The sequence below is a fragment of the Ornithorhynchus anatinus genome, chromosome 1, assembly GCF_004115215.2.
Source record: "Ornithorhynchus anatinus isolate Pmale09 chromosome 1, mOrnAna1.pri.v4, whole genome shotgun sequence".
NCBI classification, from domain to species: domain Eukaryota; kingdom Metazoa; phylum Chordata; class Mammalia; order Monotremata; family Ornithorhynchidae; genus Ornithorhynchus; species Ornithorhynchus anatinus.
In genome coordinates this window covers 161,348,618-161,367,106 of record NC_041728.1, presented here as the reverse complement: position 1 = coordinate 161,367,106, position 18,489 = coordinate 161,348,618, and the positions used below count along the sequence as shown (strand labels likewise).

General features: G+C 42.8%; 1 protein-coding gene across 3 annotated transcripts in view; it reads left to right on the top strand.

The window, feature by feature from the left end:
* The window catches only part of PDCD10 (programmed cell death 10), a 52,138-nt gene that overhangs the window by 16,032 nt on the left and 17,617 nt on the right, over nt 1-18,489 (top strand). For all 3 annotated transcript variants that reach the window (XM_029069855.2, XM_029069845.2, XM_029069860.2), the window contains 3 exons: nt 735-841; nt 9,580-9,633; nt 13,004-13,121. In XM_029069855.2, the coding sequence (XP_028925688.1) occupies nt 746-841; nt 9,580-9,633; nt 13,004-13,121 (268 nt within the window). In that variant the 5' untranslated portion in view covers nt 735-745. The remainder of the gene's footprint in view (nt 1-734; nt 842-9,579; nt 9,634-13,003; nt 13,122-18,489) is intronic.

Genomic DNA, 18,489 nt, shown 5'->3' with positions numbered 1-18,489 from the left:
AGCCCCGTGTCGGACATGGTCTGCGTCCAACCTGATTAACTTGTGTCTCCTCCAGCGTTCAGGAGAGTGCCTGGCACATAGTAAGCGCTGAACAAATGCCATTAAAAATAGGCGAGGTAAGGGAAGCCGTGTGGCCTGGTGGAATGAGCACGAGCCTGGGATCTAGGCCTGACCCCACCACTCCTCTGCCGTGTGACCTTGAGCAAGTCATTTAACTTCTCTGTGCCTAAATTTTCCCAGGGATTAAGCACCACTCCCTCCTGTTTAGACTGTGAGCCCCATATGGGACACAGACTCTGTCCAACCTGATTATCTTGTTTCTACCCCAGCAATGAGTACAGTGCCTGGCACAAAGAAAGCTCTTTAAAAAGTACCCCTGGAAAAACATAAAAAAACACCTAAAATTAACTTATTTCTGTTTCAATGGAAGGATTACCGTTTGTAATTTTAAACTCTATTAAATAGAAGTCAGATTAGGAATTTGGTGGTTTTTGCATAATTACCATACTGTTAATCTCTCAAGCATATAGTACAATGCTCTGCACATAGTAAGTACTCATTCAGTACCATCGATTGATAAATCTAGCTGACTTAAGATTTTTAAATGAAAGCATGGCCTCTCGTTTTCCTGGTTAGCAATCATAATTTTCGTATGCCGTATTGTACGTCACAGCACGCTAGAACGTATCGGAGTGGAGGAGTTCTTGCTTCTTAGCATCGTTTTTGTTTTACAGTGGGACTTTGAATGAGGATGACAATGGAAGAGATGAAGAATGAAGCAGAGACCACTTCTATGGTTTCCATGCCGCTTTATGCAGTAATGTATCCAGTGTTTAATGAGGTAAGCGTAGTCGCACCACATATTTGAGACTTCTTCGTTAAGCTCCGGATTATTACTCTGCAATTTACGGTTGGAGTGGTAGTGTTGATATTAAAACAGTCGCTGTGCTTGAATCACCATGTCAAGTGCTGGAGGGGGATATTGATCCAGTCACAGTTTCTGCCCTTATGCAAGTTCATAGTCAGAATTGGTTGGGTGGGGTAAAGGAGCCAGAGGAGGACATACCCGTGGAAGTAATTACAGGAGAGATTGAGCAAAAATAAGTTGGCAGTGTATAAATAGAAGTAGTAAGTCTCTCCCAGTAACTGTTGGGCGGGAACCGTCCTCAGGCTCCTCACTGCTCCTTCCTGACTAGCCCACCATCTTAAATGGTAAGAAACGAAGGTTCTGGGTGGGTGACTGCGGTTTCCACCTACCCTTTCCCCCTGTGGAGGGAGGTGAGCAAGAGGGGGATACCTCCTGTGAACCCCAAAACTGCATTGGCCTGGGGCTCTGGGGCGGATGGCTGCAGCAACCAACTACTTTCTGCCGTCGATCGTATTGGAATTAATGGTTGCCAGTAATGGTCCAGATACCCTGATTCTTCAGGTACTTCCTTAAGTTGTTCATCATAGGTTGGCTGAGAAAGAGGGAGCCCCCTTTGGAGTTTACGCAAGGGATAATGTCGTCTTTCCCCTCCCCTATCTCTCCAGAGTGCATGACAGCGTGAATTTTTTTTAATGGTATTTTTTAAGCACTTATTCTCTCTCCAGTACTTAGAACACTGCTTGGCAAGTAATAAGTGCTGAACAAATGTCATTATTAGTATTGTAAGCTCATTGTGGGCAGGGAGTGTGAATGTGTCTATTGTTTGTTGCTCTGTACTTTCCCAAGTGCTTAGTACAGTGCTCTGCACACAGCAAGCCCTCAATAAATATGATCGAATGAACGAATGCCGGGCACTGTTTCAAGTGCTGGGGTAGATATAAGGTAATCAGGCTGGACACAGTCCCTGTAACATAGGGCTCACAGACTTAATCTTCATTTTATAGATGAGAGAACAGGCACAGAGAAGTTAAGTGACTTGGCCACGGTCACACAGCAGACAAGTGCTGGAGCTGAGATTAGAACTCAGGGCTTTCTGATGCCCATCCTCTATCCAGTAGGCCACACCTGTGCATGAGTGAACAGTCTTGAGTAATGCAGTGTTATTATTTTAAAAATCTAGCGTAGATTCCCCGTCCATATTTTAATGTCCTCTCCCCTGTAAACTGTAAACTCCTTATGGGTAGCAATCGTGTCCACTGGCTTTTGTATTTTACTTTTCCAAGCGCTTAGTAACATGCTCACTATATGCAGTAAATGCTCCATAGATGCCATTGCTTGTTAGAGTCCACATATGAGAATTTTAACTGGAGAGTGATGAATCGTGTTTGAAGAGCTGGCACTGACTTCTGACAGAGCCAAGTGACTCACTGCCCCTGGAAAGCAACTAATCAGTGACCTCAATAAAGAGGGTTTATGCATCTGAAGACTTCCATCGCTTTTTAGCACTTTATTATGAGGCTAAACTATCCCAATCCCTTTAAGCCGGAACAGAATCTATTAACATTCAGTCATTTTAATCACTCTTTAATTTTTGTACCTTTTTTTTTCCCCAGTGCAGTCCCCAAAACTTACTGTAGTATTATCTGATCATTCATTCATTCGCTAGTATTTATTGAGCGCTTACTGTGTGCAGAGCACTGTACTAAGCGCTTGGAATGTACAATTCGGTGACAGAGGCAATCCCTGCCCATTGACGGGCTTACAGTTTAATCAGTGCCTTGTACAGCAGAAAGACTGTATTTATGATAACTGCTGTTGATGCCCTAGTGCCAGATGAGTGAGTGAAATGAAATAATTCAACTGGGTGGAACGTTGCGTGTTCACCTGATCCAACCCTTTCCTCCACGTAGGCGAATTACTGAACGTCCGGACAGGTCGGTTTTGTTCTCTTAGAGATCTTCAGTGAGGTGGATGCCGTAATCTCACTTAGTCCATTCCAGGGTGTGATCATCCTGATGTCAGTCAGTTATATTGATTGAGCTCTTACTCTGTGCAGTGCACTTTACTGAGTGCTTGGGAGAGTCCACTATAACAGAGTCGGTAGATACCTCATCAAGAATTTGTCTATCCTTACCGGTTCGTTTCCTGTTCTGCAGTTATTTAGTAGATTTGGCAGAAAAGCTATTCATCCTCTCCCTCCTGAGAATTTCATAAACTCAGAGAATGTTTTTCTCTAGCCGAATAGAGTATTTCCCCATACTTGAAACATTTTTGACACTCTCTTGTGAGCTGCGTCTAGTTTCCGTTGTATGTGGCTTAGTGCAAAAATCACAGGCTTGGGAGTCAGAGGTCCTGGGTTCTAATGCTGAGTCCGCCACTTATCAGCTGTGTCGACTCTGTGCCAGTTACTTCACTTCTCGGTGCCTCAGTTACCTCAACTGTAAAATGGGGATTAAGACTGTGAGCCCAACATGAGCCTGATTACCTCATATCTACCCCAGCACTTAGAACAATGGTTGGCACATAGTAAGTGCTTAACAAATATGATTATTAGTATTATTAATAAATACAGTGACCTCTAATAAGGATCTGACCAATCCTTCATAGTTAATGAGCACTTACTGTGTTCAGAGCACTTTTCCAGTCTCGACTCTGCCTTTGGTGTGCTGTGTGACTTTGGGCAAATCACTTAACTTCTCTGTGCCTCAGTTCCCTCATCTGTATATGGGGTTGAAGACTGTGAGCCCCATGTGGGACATGGACTGTGTCCACCCTGGTTACTTATATATAACCCAGTACTTAGAACAGTGCTTAATAATAATAATAATAATAATAATAATAATCATGGTACTTCTGAAGCACTTACTATCTGCCAAACAATGTTGTAAGTGCTGGGGTACATACGAATTAATTCCCCCTTCCTTCCTGGGGCTCACATTCTTAATTGCCATTTTACAAATATGGTAACTGTGGCCCATAGAAATTGTGCCTTGCCCAAGTTTACACAGCAGACAGTGTTGGAATTAGAACCCAGGTCCTCTTGACTCCCATGCTCTATCCCCTAAACCATGCTGCTTCTCAAATATCATTAACAAATAACATAAAACGAACAATAAGCAATTTACTCACTGTATCTCAATCTCACTCTCTTCCCCTCTTCAAAGCCCTATTGAGAGCTCACCTCCTCCAAGAGGCCTTCCCAGACTGAGCTTCCCCTTTTCCCTCTGCTCCCTCTCTGCCCACCCTTCACCTCCCCTCAGCTAAACCCCTTTTCCCCCCTTTCCCTCTGCTCCTCCCCTTCTCCCTTCCCCTCAGCACTGTGCTCATTTGAAGATATTTTTATTACCCAATTAATTTTGTTAATGAGGTGTAGAGCCCCTTGATTCTATTTATCGTGATTAAGTTGTCTTGTTTTTGTCCATCTGCTCCCCTGATTAGACTGTAAGCCCCTCAATGGGCAGGGATTGTCTCTATCTGTGGCCGATTTGTCCATTCCAAGAGCTTAGTACAGTGCTCTGCACATAGTGAGCGGTCGTTAAATACTATTGAATGAATCTGCGTATCTCACCACTGATCTCTTGACCACATCCTGGCTCTGGCCTAAAATTCCCTCCTCCTTCCTATCTGAGCACTCGCTCTGCACTCACTCTCCCCACCTTCAAAGGCTTATTGAAGGCACATCTCCTCCAAGAGGCCCTTCCCACCCAAGCCCTCATCTCCTCTTCTCCCATTCCCTTCTGTATCGCCCTTGCGCTTCTATTTGCACCCTTTATTCACCCCTCCCTCAGTTCCACAGCCCTTATGTACATAGCTGCAATTTATTTATACTAATGTCTCTCTTCCCCTCTAGGCTGTAAGGTCATTGTGGGCAGGAAATGTGTCTACCAGCTCTGTTTATTGTATACTTCCAAAGTCTTAGTACAGTGCTCTGCACACACCTAAGTGCTCAGTAAATAGGGTTGATTGAGTAATTGATTCATGCTGCTCTGTTCCCTGGTACGCGTGTTAAGCTGACTTAGCCCATAATTGCTTGTGTCTTCCATTTTCCTCCTCTTAAGGATGGATACACTATTAGTTCATTTCCAATCCTATTTCAAATTAAAGTAGGGAATATTTTTGATTGAACTTGAAGTCTATCTCAAGCTGTCGAAATCCTGGAATAACTCCTGGGAAATTCGTGTAGTTCTCCACCCTGTGAATCTTACGGGAAGAGAGTAAACAATCATTTTATTATGGATACTTTTAGTCACCGCCTCTGAGCTCGGCCAGACTGCTCCTTGTGGTTGAAGTTTATTTCTTTGGTTCAATTATTTATACCTGTTTTCTCACTTAACCGATGCATCTGTTTCCACTCATTTCCAGTCACTTAACTTCTCTGTGCCTGTTTCCTCCTCTGTAAAATGGGGATTCAGCGACTGTTCTCCCTCCCACTTAGACTGTGAGTCCCATTTCGGGGAGGTACTTTGTTTTACCCAATTATCTCTCATCTACCCTATTGCTTAATATAGTGCTTGGCAGATACTAAGTACGTAACGAATATCATTATCATCATTAAAGATTGTGTATATTTTCTGTGTTCTTCCTCAGTTGTCTTATTCAGTGCTTTTGCACATCGTAGGCACACAGCAAGTGCTGCTGCTGATGACAGTATGGGCCATTTGGAGATAAGTCATTAGGTATTCATTCATTCAGTTGTATTTATTGAGCACTCACTGTGTGCAGAGCACTTAAACTAAGCACTTGGGGAGTACAGTTCAGCAACAGAGACAGTCCCTGCCCACAATGGACTCACAGTCTAGAATAGGAGACAGACAACAAAACAAGTAAACAGGCATCAGTAGCATCAGTTTAAATAAATAGAATTTTAATTATAAATATGTATATATACACCAGTGCTGTGGGGTGGGGAAGTGGGTAGAGTAAAGGGAGCTGGTCGGGGCAATGGGGAGGGGAGGGGGAACAGAGGAAATGGGGGACTTAGTCTGGGAAGGCCTACTGGAGGAGGTGAGCTTTCAGCAGGGCTTTGAAGGTATTGGTATGCAATCTCTTCATTTGTTTTTTTTTATGGTATTTAACGTTTACTATATATCAGGCACTGTGCTGAGTGCTGGGATGGTGACAAGCCAATCTGATTGGACACCGTTCCTGTCCCACTTGGGGCTCAGAGTCTTACGGGCTTTGGAGTCAGGGCTCATGAGTTCGAATCCCAGCTCTGCCACTTGTCGGCTGTGTGACTGTGGGCAAGTCACTTAACTTCTCCGTGCTTCAGTTCCCTCATCTGTAAAATGGGGATTAAGACTGTGAGCCCCACGTGGGACAACCTGATTCCCCTATGTCTACCCCAGCGCTTAGAACAGTGCTCGGCACATAGTAAGCGCTTAACAAATACCAACATTATTATTATTATTATTAATCCCCATTTTACAGATAAAGTAACTGAGTCACCGAGAAGGTATGTGAATTACCCAAGGTCAAACAGGAGACAAGTGGCAGAGCCAGGATTGGAACCCAGGTTCTTTTGACTCTCAGGACTGCCACTTTTGACACTAGGTCATGCTACTTCTCAATTAAACCTTCATTCCACATTCCCTCTCCTTTCCCCACAACATGCCCCTTTGAAGTATAGAAGCTGTATTACTGTATTTCTGGAATGGTAATATTTAATTTATGACTAGCCCTTATCTATATGGTGCTTAATATGAAAATTCTTCTAAATATTGAAAATAAAAATTTGGTGTCCATCTCCTGCAACCCAGATGGTTTAAAAAACAAAACAAAGCATGACCCCCATCTATTGAGTGAGAAGTTATCATGGGAGTTAGCTGTTCACCTATAAAATACAAAAATACTTCTTCTCATTTATTAATAAACGAACCTTTCCAAAATACTATATGCTACTCAAATAGATTGACGGTTCCATGCATTTTCAGTAGTTGAGTGTTTTTAATATGGCCTCGCTCCTGGAAGTTCTGCAGGTTTTTCTAAGAGCTTCATAGCCAGCATAATATCTTAACCCCTGTAGAGGATTTAGAGCTGTTTTTCAGGCACAGAAGTAAGAGGTACTTATGGCAAGGCACCTTGGAAGTGGATTTAATGAGCTATTCCAGGATAGCGGAGAAGGAGTAGTCTTCTTGCTTTAGCTTAATGTCTACCATTTTGCTTGTATTGCGTATGGCATAGTGGATAAATCATGGGCCTGGGAGTCAGAAGGTCATGGGTCTGTTTTGTGATCTTGGGCAAGTCACTTCACTTCTCTGGGCCTCAGTTACCTCCTCTGTGAAATGGGATTGAGACTGTGAGCCCACAGAGAGCGCTTAAATACCTTAATGATTATTGTTACTATTTACTCGCTTTGCTAGTATCCACCCCAGTGCTTAGTACCATGCCTGGCACATAATAAGTGCTTAACACATACAATTATTATCATTATTATCATCATTTTCTCAAGGGTTTAGTGCCATGCTCTTCCCACTGTAAGCACCCAAAACCTAATATTGATGGACTAATTATCAAGTAAAGCCCAGAAATCAAGTAGATAACACATGGAAATGCTAAACAGAGGCAGTCTCGGAAACCTGATGACCTAATCTGAGCTAAAATAATTTCTCATCACTTTCCTGAAGATCTGGTGATTTTCAGAGATTATGAGAATGCCTGTCCTGTCTTTCTCTCTTTCCCCACCCTCTCTTTCATATTGTGCTTTGAATGAAGAGATCCTACCTTCATGCATGTAGTTTCCACCTATTTTTTTTTTTTACGTTTTAGCTGTGGACAAAATTATACTAGTGTGCTAGAATCTGTTATACGGGCCTGGTAATATAAATACCCAAGTAATATTGATCCTGGGTAAAAACTTTGTGGAATAAGACTGAAGCAGGGTCACAGGTCTTTGGGGAACTGGGCCCACTTCTCTTGGTGCTTCTGTTACCGGATGAGTGTTTTGAGAGGTTTGGATAGGCAGCTGGACTCCCTGGCTATCCATATCCACATGGCATTTTTTACTCAGCCTATTTCAGCAAAGGATGATCCAGTCATGTCTCAAGCCATTTAGAGAAATTTACAGTTAAGAAATTCCTCAATCTTTCCCCCAATATACCTGGTCTCTGAAGACTAAAACTAGATTGGTCTCTAGTTCATCTTTCATTCAGGGAGAGGTCACTTTGGGTTGCAGAGGATTCAGTAAGTCTGGACCCTCTCCCTCCTGTACCTTCCCTCCCCCACCGCCAACCTTTTCCCTTCCTCTTGTTTGCCCTCTTCCTTTGTCGTGTCTGAAGTCTTATAATGATAATAATAATATTGGTATTTGTTAAGTGCTTACTATGTGCAGAGCACTGTTCTAAGCACTGGGGTAGATACAGGATAATCAGGTAGTCCCTCGTGAGGCTCACAGTCTTAATCCCCATTTTATGGATGAGGTAACTGAGACAAAGAGAAGTTAAGTGATATGCCCAAAGTCACACAGTTTACAGGTGGCAGAGCCAACATTCGAACCTATGACCGCTGACTCCCAAGCCCGAGCTTTTTCTACTGAGCCACACTGCTTCTCTATCTGCCTTATCTGCCTTAGTCTCTTATCCCTCCCCCATGTTGCACCCAACCTGAACATCAGTAGCTCATAGCTTCCTCCTTAGTCTTACCCACTCGCTTTGCTTTTTCTTTTCTAAAAATTGTATATATATGTAATTCCAGACTAAATCATCTTCCTGAAGTTCAGCATGCATCTCTCCATTCCCCAAAACCCCATGCTTTCTCGTCCGTTTCCCTCTCTATTAAGCAAAAAGCAAACTTTTGAAAAGCAGTGTGGCCCAGGGGAAAGATCAGGATTCTAATCCCGGCTCTGCCAGTTGCTTGCCGGGTGACCTTGGACAATCACTTAAACTTTTCAGTGCGTCAGTTTCCTCAACTGTAAAATGTGGATTAAAAGAACCCCACGTGAGACAGGGATCGGGTCCAATCCGATTAGCCTGTATTTACCCCAGCGCTTAGAATAGTGCGTGACACATAATAAAAGCTTAACAAGTATGTAAATAAGAAGCTAAAACATCTCACATTTAATTTCAAGGCTCTTCGCCAGATCTCCCCTTCTTATGTATCTGCTCCTTTAAACCTCTCCTCTCCAGCTGTCGCTTTTCATTCCTCCCATCTAACAGAACGTCCTGTCAACTCCCACCTTCGTTCCCTGGTTTGTGGTGTCCCCCCAGCCCGGATCTTCCTCTTAGCAGTCAAATCTTTCAGATGGCAGCTCTCTCTCAATTCAGAGCCCTTCTAAAATCCCACCCTTTCAACAGGACTTCCCTATGAATCCCCTCCACCTCAAGCTTTGGGACCCCACCTGCCATTTCTTAAATTTCAACATTTGCCTCTACCAATCCTCAGCACTTCCATGTAAGTTTATTCAGTAGTACATTCAATTACTGATTTTGCTTACTCAAGCTATAGAGATTTTTATGTCTCTGTCCTCATTAGCTCTTTGTGGGCAAGGAACATGAGCTTAGTAATTTCTGCTACTCCAAACTTTTAAAGCAACTGTGATTCTTCTGGGAAAGGGGGCTGCATTAGGAAGGGCTTGGAGGTAACTTATTTTCTCCTCCCTTTGGCTCTGAGAATCTGGTATTCTTCCCTCGGGATCTCACTCAAAGAAGGAGACTCAATAAATATACGAATCTTTCTTGATAAATTCAGATGCTAATGATTTCAATTTTTTCTTGCAGCTAGAACGAGTAAACCTCTCTGCTGCTCAGACCCTGAGAGCAGCTTTCATTAAGGTGAGAAGTTAATTTGTTAAACAGTGCTTAAAATGTAAGTTATAGCTGAATCAAAGTTTCGCAGTAATATTACACTATACTTTCTTCTGAAATAAGTATACCTGCCTTCCACTTTTTCAATATGGATTTCATAGTTTCAAACTTGAACAAAAGAAAAGAGTCTTTTCGAAAGCATTTATCTTTGTCCTCTAGTAATTGAAAAACTGTAAAATATTCATCTTCTACTATTGTGTCAAATTGTGTGTGTGTATTACAGTGGTTATGTCTCATGTTTTTAAATTTTTAATATTGTTATTTTGATATTGATAATGTCAGTAGCTGGTAGTAAAAAGTCCATGTCTGCAAGAAAAATAAGATCTGGGCTGAGGACGAACTAATAGGTGGAAACGAAAAGGTTTTAATAGCGTTTTGAAAGTAGTTTTTGATATTATATACCTGTAAACTTGCGGTCTTTGAGTCATCTGCCACCCAAACCGGAACCATTTTTTAAATTTGATAATGGTGAACTTCTTATACCTTAAATGATTAGGTTCTCAACTATTTACATGCTTTTTTCTCTTTGCATAAATATTCCCATCATTTCCCAATCCCATCTCCCTGATTCAGAGAAACCATTTCCCCATTCATTCAGTCGTACTTATTGAACTCTGTCCTAAGTGTTTGGGAAAGTACAATACAACAATAAACAGTAACACTCCCTGCCCACAACCTGCTCGTACTCTAGACGGGGGCGGGAAGTCAAACATCAATACAAGTAAAATTACAGCTATGTACATAAGTGCTGTGGGGCTGGGAGAGGGGAAAGAGCAAAGGGGCAAGTCAGGGTGGTGCAGAAAGGAGTGGGAGTTGAGGAAAAGTGGGGCTTAGTTTGGGAAGGCCTCTTGGAGGAGATGTACTTTCAATAAGGCTTTGAATGGGTGGGAGAGTGATTGTCAGGTTTGAGGAGGGAGGGCGTTCAGGCCCGAGGCAGGACGCGGGCTAGGGGTCGGTGGAGAGACAGACAAGATCGAGACACAGAGAGAAGGTTAGCACTAGAGGAGTTTGGAAGTCAGGCTGTGGACAAGGCTGAACCTTGAGGCAGGAGAAGGGAGGAGGAAGAAGGAGAAGCCTCTGGGAAAGCCAGCAGGCTTGAGTCCTAAGGCCTGTAGCCATTTAGGACAACTTAAAGAGAAGTGAGACAGGTGTGGGTCACGTGGAGGGAAAGATTAGCACTGGAATAGGAGTGTGAGCCGTGGCAAGGATCGGGACCAGGGCACCCGTCTTCCTGTTCGTATACTTTTATTCGTGAATCATCTTTAATTTCTATTCAGATGTAGTTGATTGAAAGGGCATGAATTATGCATTAGATGAAAACATTCAGGCGCACCACATCTTGACTAGTCATTTCTCCTTTAATGCCATTATTGTGCTCCCGAAAGATCTCTCATTACAGACAACTTGTGTTAGAGTACTCGGGCCATGCCCACCGCCCACACGTGCGAAATCGTTTCCTCCGAGATCTCATCCCAGCAGACCCGTGTCACGAGAAAAAGAGTTCCGTAATTTCATCAGAACATATTATGGAAGCATGAGTTACAGCAGAACTGACAGTACTGCAAAGTACGGTTCTTTTAAAAAGGGACGTGTGGCGCTTTTCTCGTCGTGGGCAGGGAACGTGTCTAGCAGCTCTCCCAAGTGCTTACTAAAGTGCTGTGCACACAGGAAGGGCACAGTAAGTGCCGGTGATTGCTTGGTTACTGTGTTAAATCCCGATGGGCTACTAGCAGACCTTTTATGCTTCCCCCAATCTTACTGAAATATCCATATCCGTTTAAAAAAATACTACTTGGAGAGAATGTTTTGCTTAATAAGCAAAGCCCCATTAGGATCGTATTCTAATCCATTGTAAAGTTGTGGCCTAACAACTTAATCAAAAATATTCATTTTCTACAGCATACATACTATAGTACTTTTAGGACTTTGAAATTCACTGTGGTTGGCATAAACCCACAGTCCTGGGTTTAAATTGCTATTTCTCCAAAAAGTTTCTTGGAGAGATACAGTTGGGGACACAGTTCAGTCCAGTGTTGTACTCTGTTTAAATAGTAAAATATGATTGCAAACAGTTACACTGTCTGCTACAACCATCAATGATGGGGTAAAAAAATCTCCAGGTTAATCAGAATGCTCGCTACCAAGGTGGGCTTAACCTTTGTAGACCTGTTCTTCTTTTTTTCCTTATATTTTATCTTTCAAACTCATGCTGAAGTGTCAGAACGAGTTCTCTTGTAAACTGTAGGATCATTTTGCCAGCTATCAAAATGATTTAGCAGAAACAATAACATTTGACAGCAAACTGATGTCTGGATTGAGACCGATGTGTGATTTATAGTCTTTCTGTTTCAATAGCCAAGCTTTATTTTTGCTTTACTTATAAAACCTAATGAAAAAGAAACTAAAGGAGCGAAAAGGAAACTAAAAGAGTAGGGACAGTATGAACTTGCATTCTCAGTGATACATAAAGTAGATTGTATAAGTAATAATTGAAATGTTCTTGGAATAAAAGGAGCATACCTGAAAGGCATAAGATACAATTCACCGATCCCCAAAATGAGAAAATATTTGTTGGTTTTAGAAGACTGCAGTTGTCAAAATCCTGGATCCAGGTTCAAGCCAGTTTGGCTTGGTGGATGTAGATTGCATGTGTGCAGCATGTTAGGGGTGGATTTTTTTTTTCCCTCTCGTGTACACTGCTAAAAGTGAATTGAGCAGGGCATCCATGCATGCATACTAACATCGCAACCATTGTACATTTTGGGATCCACTGCTCCTTTAGATAGAAGTTATCTAAAATTGTGGATCATGGGCTGTGTGTGTCTAGCCCTTTCCATGCCCCCGTTGACTTGTTCTTTGAGACTTCCATGCAGAGCTCTACAGTGAAGACTCTAATGTGACACTGACATGTTTCTTCCAACATTAAGCCAAATAAATAAAAGGGTAAAATCCCTTTTGGATCCTAAAAGAGATATGAACCAGAAATGTAAGCTCAAAAGGCGTATTCTGTGTTGCCTAGGCAAAGGGATTAATGCTTAATATGTGTTACCTAAGAAAACTAAGATCCCTTTATCATTTAGTGAGCTAGCGTTTTAGGTTTTGCAAGTTTGCGTGGAAAGAATTTGATGTTTTTCATTAAGTTCACTCTAAAGGAGAAAAACGGGTGGGATGTTGTGGAAAGGTGGTGGAAAATCAAAATAGTCTTTCATTTTCGTAAAGATTCATTTGTGAAAAACATTTTGCCATTATGACTGCATGGATTTCTAATATAACCAAATTTAGTGTTCTAAAATTTTTTTCTATCTCCCATTCCTGATTCAACTCTCTTTTACTATAGGCTGAAAAAGAAAATCCAGGTCTTACACAAGACATCATAATGAAAATTCTGGAGAAAAAAAGCGTGGAGGTTAACTTTACAGAGTCGCTTCTGCGTATGGCAGCCGATGATGTAGAAGGTAAATGAAAGAAGAGTGTGTCCTTTCAGCTTTCTCTGGCAATTGTTTGACAGTCATGTTCCCCAAGATAATCATCTTTTCATTCATTCATTCAATAGTATTTATTGAGCGCTTACTATGTGCAGAGCACTGTACTAAGCGCTTGGCATGAACAAGTCGGCAACAGATAGAGACAGTCCCTGCCGTTTGACGGGCTTACAGTCTAATCGGGGGAGACGGACAGACAAGAACAATGGCAATAAACAGCGTCAAGGGGAAGAACATCTCGTAAAAACAATGGCAACTAAATAGAATCAAGGCGATGTACAATTCATTAACAAAATAAATAGGGTAACGAAAATATATACAGTTGAGCGGACGAGTACAGTGCTGTGGGGATGGGAAGGGAGAGGTGGAGGAGCAGAGGGAAAAGGGGAAAAAGAGGGTTCGACGGTGGGATAGGCGAGACCGAGGGACGGTGAGGAGGTGGGCGGCAGAGGAGCGGAGCGTGCGGCGTGGGCGGTAGAAAGAGAGAAGGGAGGAGAGGTAGGAAGGGGCAAGGTGATGGAGAGCCTTGAAGCCTAGAGTGAGGAGTTTTTGTTTGGAGCGGAGGTCGATAGGCAACCACTGGAGTTGTTTAAGAAGGGGACACATAGAGTTTCATGACAAACACCAACCCAAAATGATCTATTTTTTGTGGTGGTGATTGGAAAATAGTAGAAATATGATTGACTAGTTCTGTTTTGCAATCACAGCCCTTTAGACATATCTAGAAATTATATAATAAAGTATTTATATTAATGTCTGTCTTCCCCTCTAGACAAAGCTCATTCATTGTGAGCAGAGAACGTTTCTAATAATAATAATAATAATGTTGGTATTTGTTAAATGCTTACTATGTGCCGAGCACTGTTCTAAGCGCTGGGGTAGACACAGGGGAATCAGGTTGTCCCACATGGGGCTCACAGTCTTAATCCCCATTTTACAGATGAGGGAACTGAGGCACAGAGAAGTTAAGTGACTTGCCCACAGTCACACAGCCAACAAGTGGCAGAGCTGGGATTCGAACTCATGAGCCCTGACTCCAAAGCCCATGCTCTTTCCACTGAGCCACGCTGCTTCTCCCAACTCTGTTGCATTGTACTCTCCCCAGCAGCTAGTACAGTGCTCTGCACACAGTAAGCACCCTGTAAATAAATACCATTATAAGTCCCTGTCATTATTTTCACTGCGGAGATGGCTTTGTTGAATTCTTTTTTCTTGTGGTATTTGTTAAGCATTTACTAGGTGTTAAGCCCTGTTCTGTGTGCTGGGATAGATGTGAGTTTATCGGGGACACAGTTCCTGTCCCACATGGGGCTCACAGTTAAAGTAGGAGGGAGTAGCGTTTAATCCCCATTTTACAGTTGAGGAAACTGTTGCACAGAGACAGAGGTCATGGATTTGAATCCCAATTCTGCCACTTGTCAGCTGTGTGACTGTGGGCAAGTCACTTAACTTCTCTGGGCTTCAGTTACCTCATCTGTAAAATGGAGAGGAAGACTGTGAGCCCTATGTGGGACAACCTGATTACCTGTATCTACCCCAGCGCTTAGAACAGTGCTCTGCACATAGTAAGCGCTTAACAAATACCAACATTATTATTATTAAGTGACTAGCCCAAGGACACACAGCAAGCGATTGGCAGAGCCAGATTAGAACCCAGGTCCCCTGGCTCCCAGACTCATGCTCTTTCCACTAGGCCATACCACTTCTCAATTAATATTAAGGGAAATGTCTATCCCCATAATAGTTCTGAGCCATTGCTGAGTTCTCTTTCAGGAAATGGTTTAGATTATATTATTGGACATTCACATTTTGAACAAGCAGAACGGTTGAGAAGACTTTCAGTTTACAAATCCAGAACACATAACTGAGGACATTTAAAAAATTGACTAAAGATATTTACACTGCCCACTTATTAGTGCAGCAGTCCATCTGTTTCAAGCATATTCAGGGGGAAAGTCCTCCTGTCGAGTATTATACTACTAGCAGTTTCGCATTTAGACTTGTAAGTCGTTACTATGCACTCGGAGGTTTTATTGTACATTGAGGTGTATTCTTTTTTTCTCAAGACAAACAGGCATTCACTTTTAAAAAACCTTTGTATAGGGTTTTTTTATCTTAATTGAATATAGGTACGATTTTACATTGTTTAGCTGTAATGTGTTCGAGTCTCGATTTGTATTAAGCATGAATTTTTTTTTCAGAACCTAATGTTGAGTGGCCTCAAAATTCATTTAGACTTCATAAGATCTGGGTTCTAATCCCGGCTCTGCCACTTGCCAGTTGTGTCAGTTTGGAGAAGCCACGTACCTTACTTGGGCTTCAGTTTTTCCAAATGTAAAAATGGAGATAAGATACTGTTATCTGTGAACCTGATTTAGGTCAGGGACTTTGTCCGCTCTTCGTATATTATACCTGTCAAGGTCCTTAGTATATATCAAGTTATTAGCAAATGCCACAATATTAATATCCCAACTCGTTGAGGAAATGTTTAAAAGATTGCGAGATCATTTCTGTATTCTCTGTACTCTTTCTAGTACTGAAGTTGTGGACCTGCAAAATATTCAAGACAACCAAATAAGTGAGATCAGCCAGTTGTATTCATTCAGTCGTACTTATTGAGCTCTCATTATGTGCAGAGCCTATACCAAATATTAGGGATGTCATCGCAGCGGTCAGAGCCATGGAAACTGGTAAATCAGATGGGATTCTGTGGCATACACCCTGGGATCCGTAAACACTGAGGGGGATACTCTGCATAGTGGATAGAGCCTGGGCCTGGGAGTCAGAAGGTCATGGGTTCATTCATTCATATTCATATTTATTGAGTGTGTACTCTGTGCAAAGCACTGTATTAAGGGCTGAAAAGTACAATTCAGCAACAAATAGAGACAATCCCTACCCAACCACGGGCTCACAGTCTAGAAGGGTTCTAATCCTGGCTCTGCCACTTCTCTGCTGGGTGCCCTTGGGCAAATCACTTCACTTCTCAAGGCCTCAGTTATCTCTTCCGTAAAATGGGGATTGAGATTGGGACAAAGGGCTGTGTCCAACTGATTTCCATCCCAGCGTTTATACAGTGCCTCGCACATAGTAAGCGCTTAACAAATACCGTACCTATTATTATTATTAAGCACTTGTACAACCTCTTCCTCAACATACAGATGACTGAGAGAATGCCACAGGATCTCAAAGGTGGTATTAGAATAATTATGATTGTAGTGCTATGTGACTGTGAGCCCGCCACTGTACTCAGCGTTGGGATGGTTACAAGAAAATCAGGTTGGCCACAGTCCCTGTCCCATGTGGATCTCACAGTCTCAATCCCCATTTTACAGATAAGGTGACTGAGCCACAGAGAAGTGAAGTGACCTGCCCAGCAGACAAGTGGCGGGGCCGGGATTAGAACCCATGACCTTCTGACTCCCAGGCCCATGCTCTATCCAGTACGCGATGCATAGTAATTAAGCGCATGTTAATAATAATAATAATAATGTTGGCATTTGTTAAGCGCTTACTATGTGCAGAGCACTGTTCTAAGCGCTGGGGTAGACACAGGGGAATCAGGTTGTCCCACATGGGGCTCACAGTCTTAGTCCCTATTTTACAGATGAGGTAACTGAGGCACAGAGAAGTTAAGTGACTTGCCCACAGTCACACAGTTGACAAATGGCAGAGCTGGGATTCGAACTTATGACCTCTGACTCCAAAGCCCATGCTCTTTCCACTGAGCCATGCTGCTTCTCTAATGTCAAGCACTGTTCTAAACACTGGGGTAGATACAAGTGAATCCGTTTGGGCATGATCCCTATCCTACCCGGAGTTCACCGTCTGAGTAGGAGGGAGAAGAGAGATTTGCAATCCCCTTTTACGGTTGAGGAAACTGAGGCTCAAAGAAGTTGCGATTCCCCCCAGGTCACACAGCAGGGAAGTGGCGGAGCTGAGATTAGAGCCCCGGTCCTCCGACTCCCAGCTCCAGGCTCTTTCCACTAGGCTGTGTTGCTTCCCCATTTTCAATGAGAAAAGCCAAAGACCGATAGCAGTTGTCATCGCTGGCAAGATGATATCCAGAGTACTTTTGGATCGGCTACTAAGAACATTGTCCACCTAAAGACTCCCAATATCACAGTGTAGCTTCAGGCCACAACGTGGTTCAGTAGACACGTATATGTGATGCATATCAAATATGAAAAATGCGCAGGGAACTACACCGAGAATTCTGCACAGTTTTCATAGTCTTGGCATCAAAGCATTTGATACCTTCAGTATATCTGGGCTCTGGAAGTTATTAAACAAATGGCCGCTCAGAGAAGTTAGTCAAGAAGTGAGACTTCTTCATAATAGAATGGGTGAGTGGGTGAGAGCCAAGGGTCCCCTGTCTAATCCATTCCTGATTGCAGTGAGCATGAAAGAGGGCTACATAGTAGGCCTCTACTCCTCTGGAAAGTCCTAACAACTGACTGTCCTCTGAGTTATCATTCAAAGTCTTCGAGAATTCAGGAGTTCCTTTATGCAGACGATAACATTCTTGGGATCCACACCCAAGACGACCTGAAAATGATGGTAAATTATTTAAATCAAATCACCCAGTTTTTACAGGCTAAGTCCCAGGAAAAAAAAAAAGTGAAGTGGTTTCAGCCAGCACTTGGAAAACCATGTTCATCCCCAGACAATATCCTGACAACAACAAGCCAAACTGTCACAGAATTCTGTTAGGTAGCAACACACAGTGATGATAAAGAGAGCTATAGAAAACCCAGTTACTTAGGCTAACACATCCTTGTTGGAGACCGTCAAAAAGACTCCGGCAGCACCATAATAGTAGCCCCCGCCTCAGACTTAAAGTTTACAGAGCTGAATTGTCATCCAACCTTCTGTATGGTTGGGAGACCTGTACCTTACTCAGGCACCATATTCAGCTACTTCCTCAGTTAATAATAATTATTGCTGCTGCTGTTATTATTATTGTGGTATCTGTTAAAGCTTTTTCTATGTGCCAGGCACGGTTCTAAATGCTGGGGTGGATATAAGCAAATTGGGGTATACACAGTCCCTGTCCCATTTGGGCTCACCATCTCCATTCCCATTTTACAGATGAGGTAACTGAAGCCCAGTGAAGCGAAGCGACTTGCCCAAGGTCACACAGCAGACAAGTGGCAGAGCCGGGATTAGAACCCATGCCCTTCTGACTCCCAGGCCCATGATCTATCCATCATGCTACGTCCTTATAGGCTGTACTCAAGAACGGATGGCAGCACAGGGTTGCGTTCCTTGAAATTCTGAAACGGCTTCTGAGCTGTGTCCCTGTGCTCATCCCAACACAGCTAAACTGGGTGGGACATAA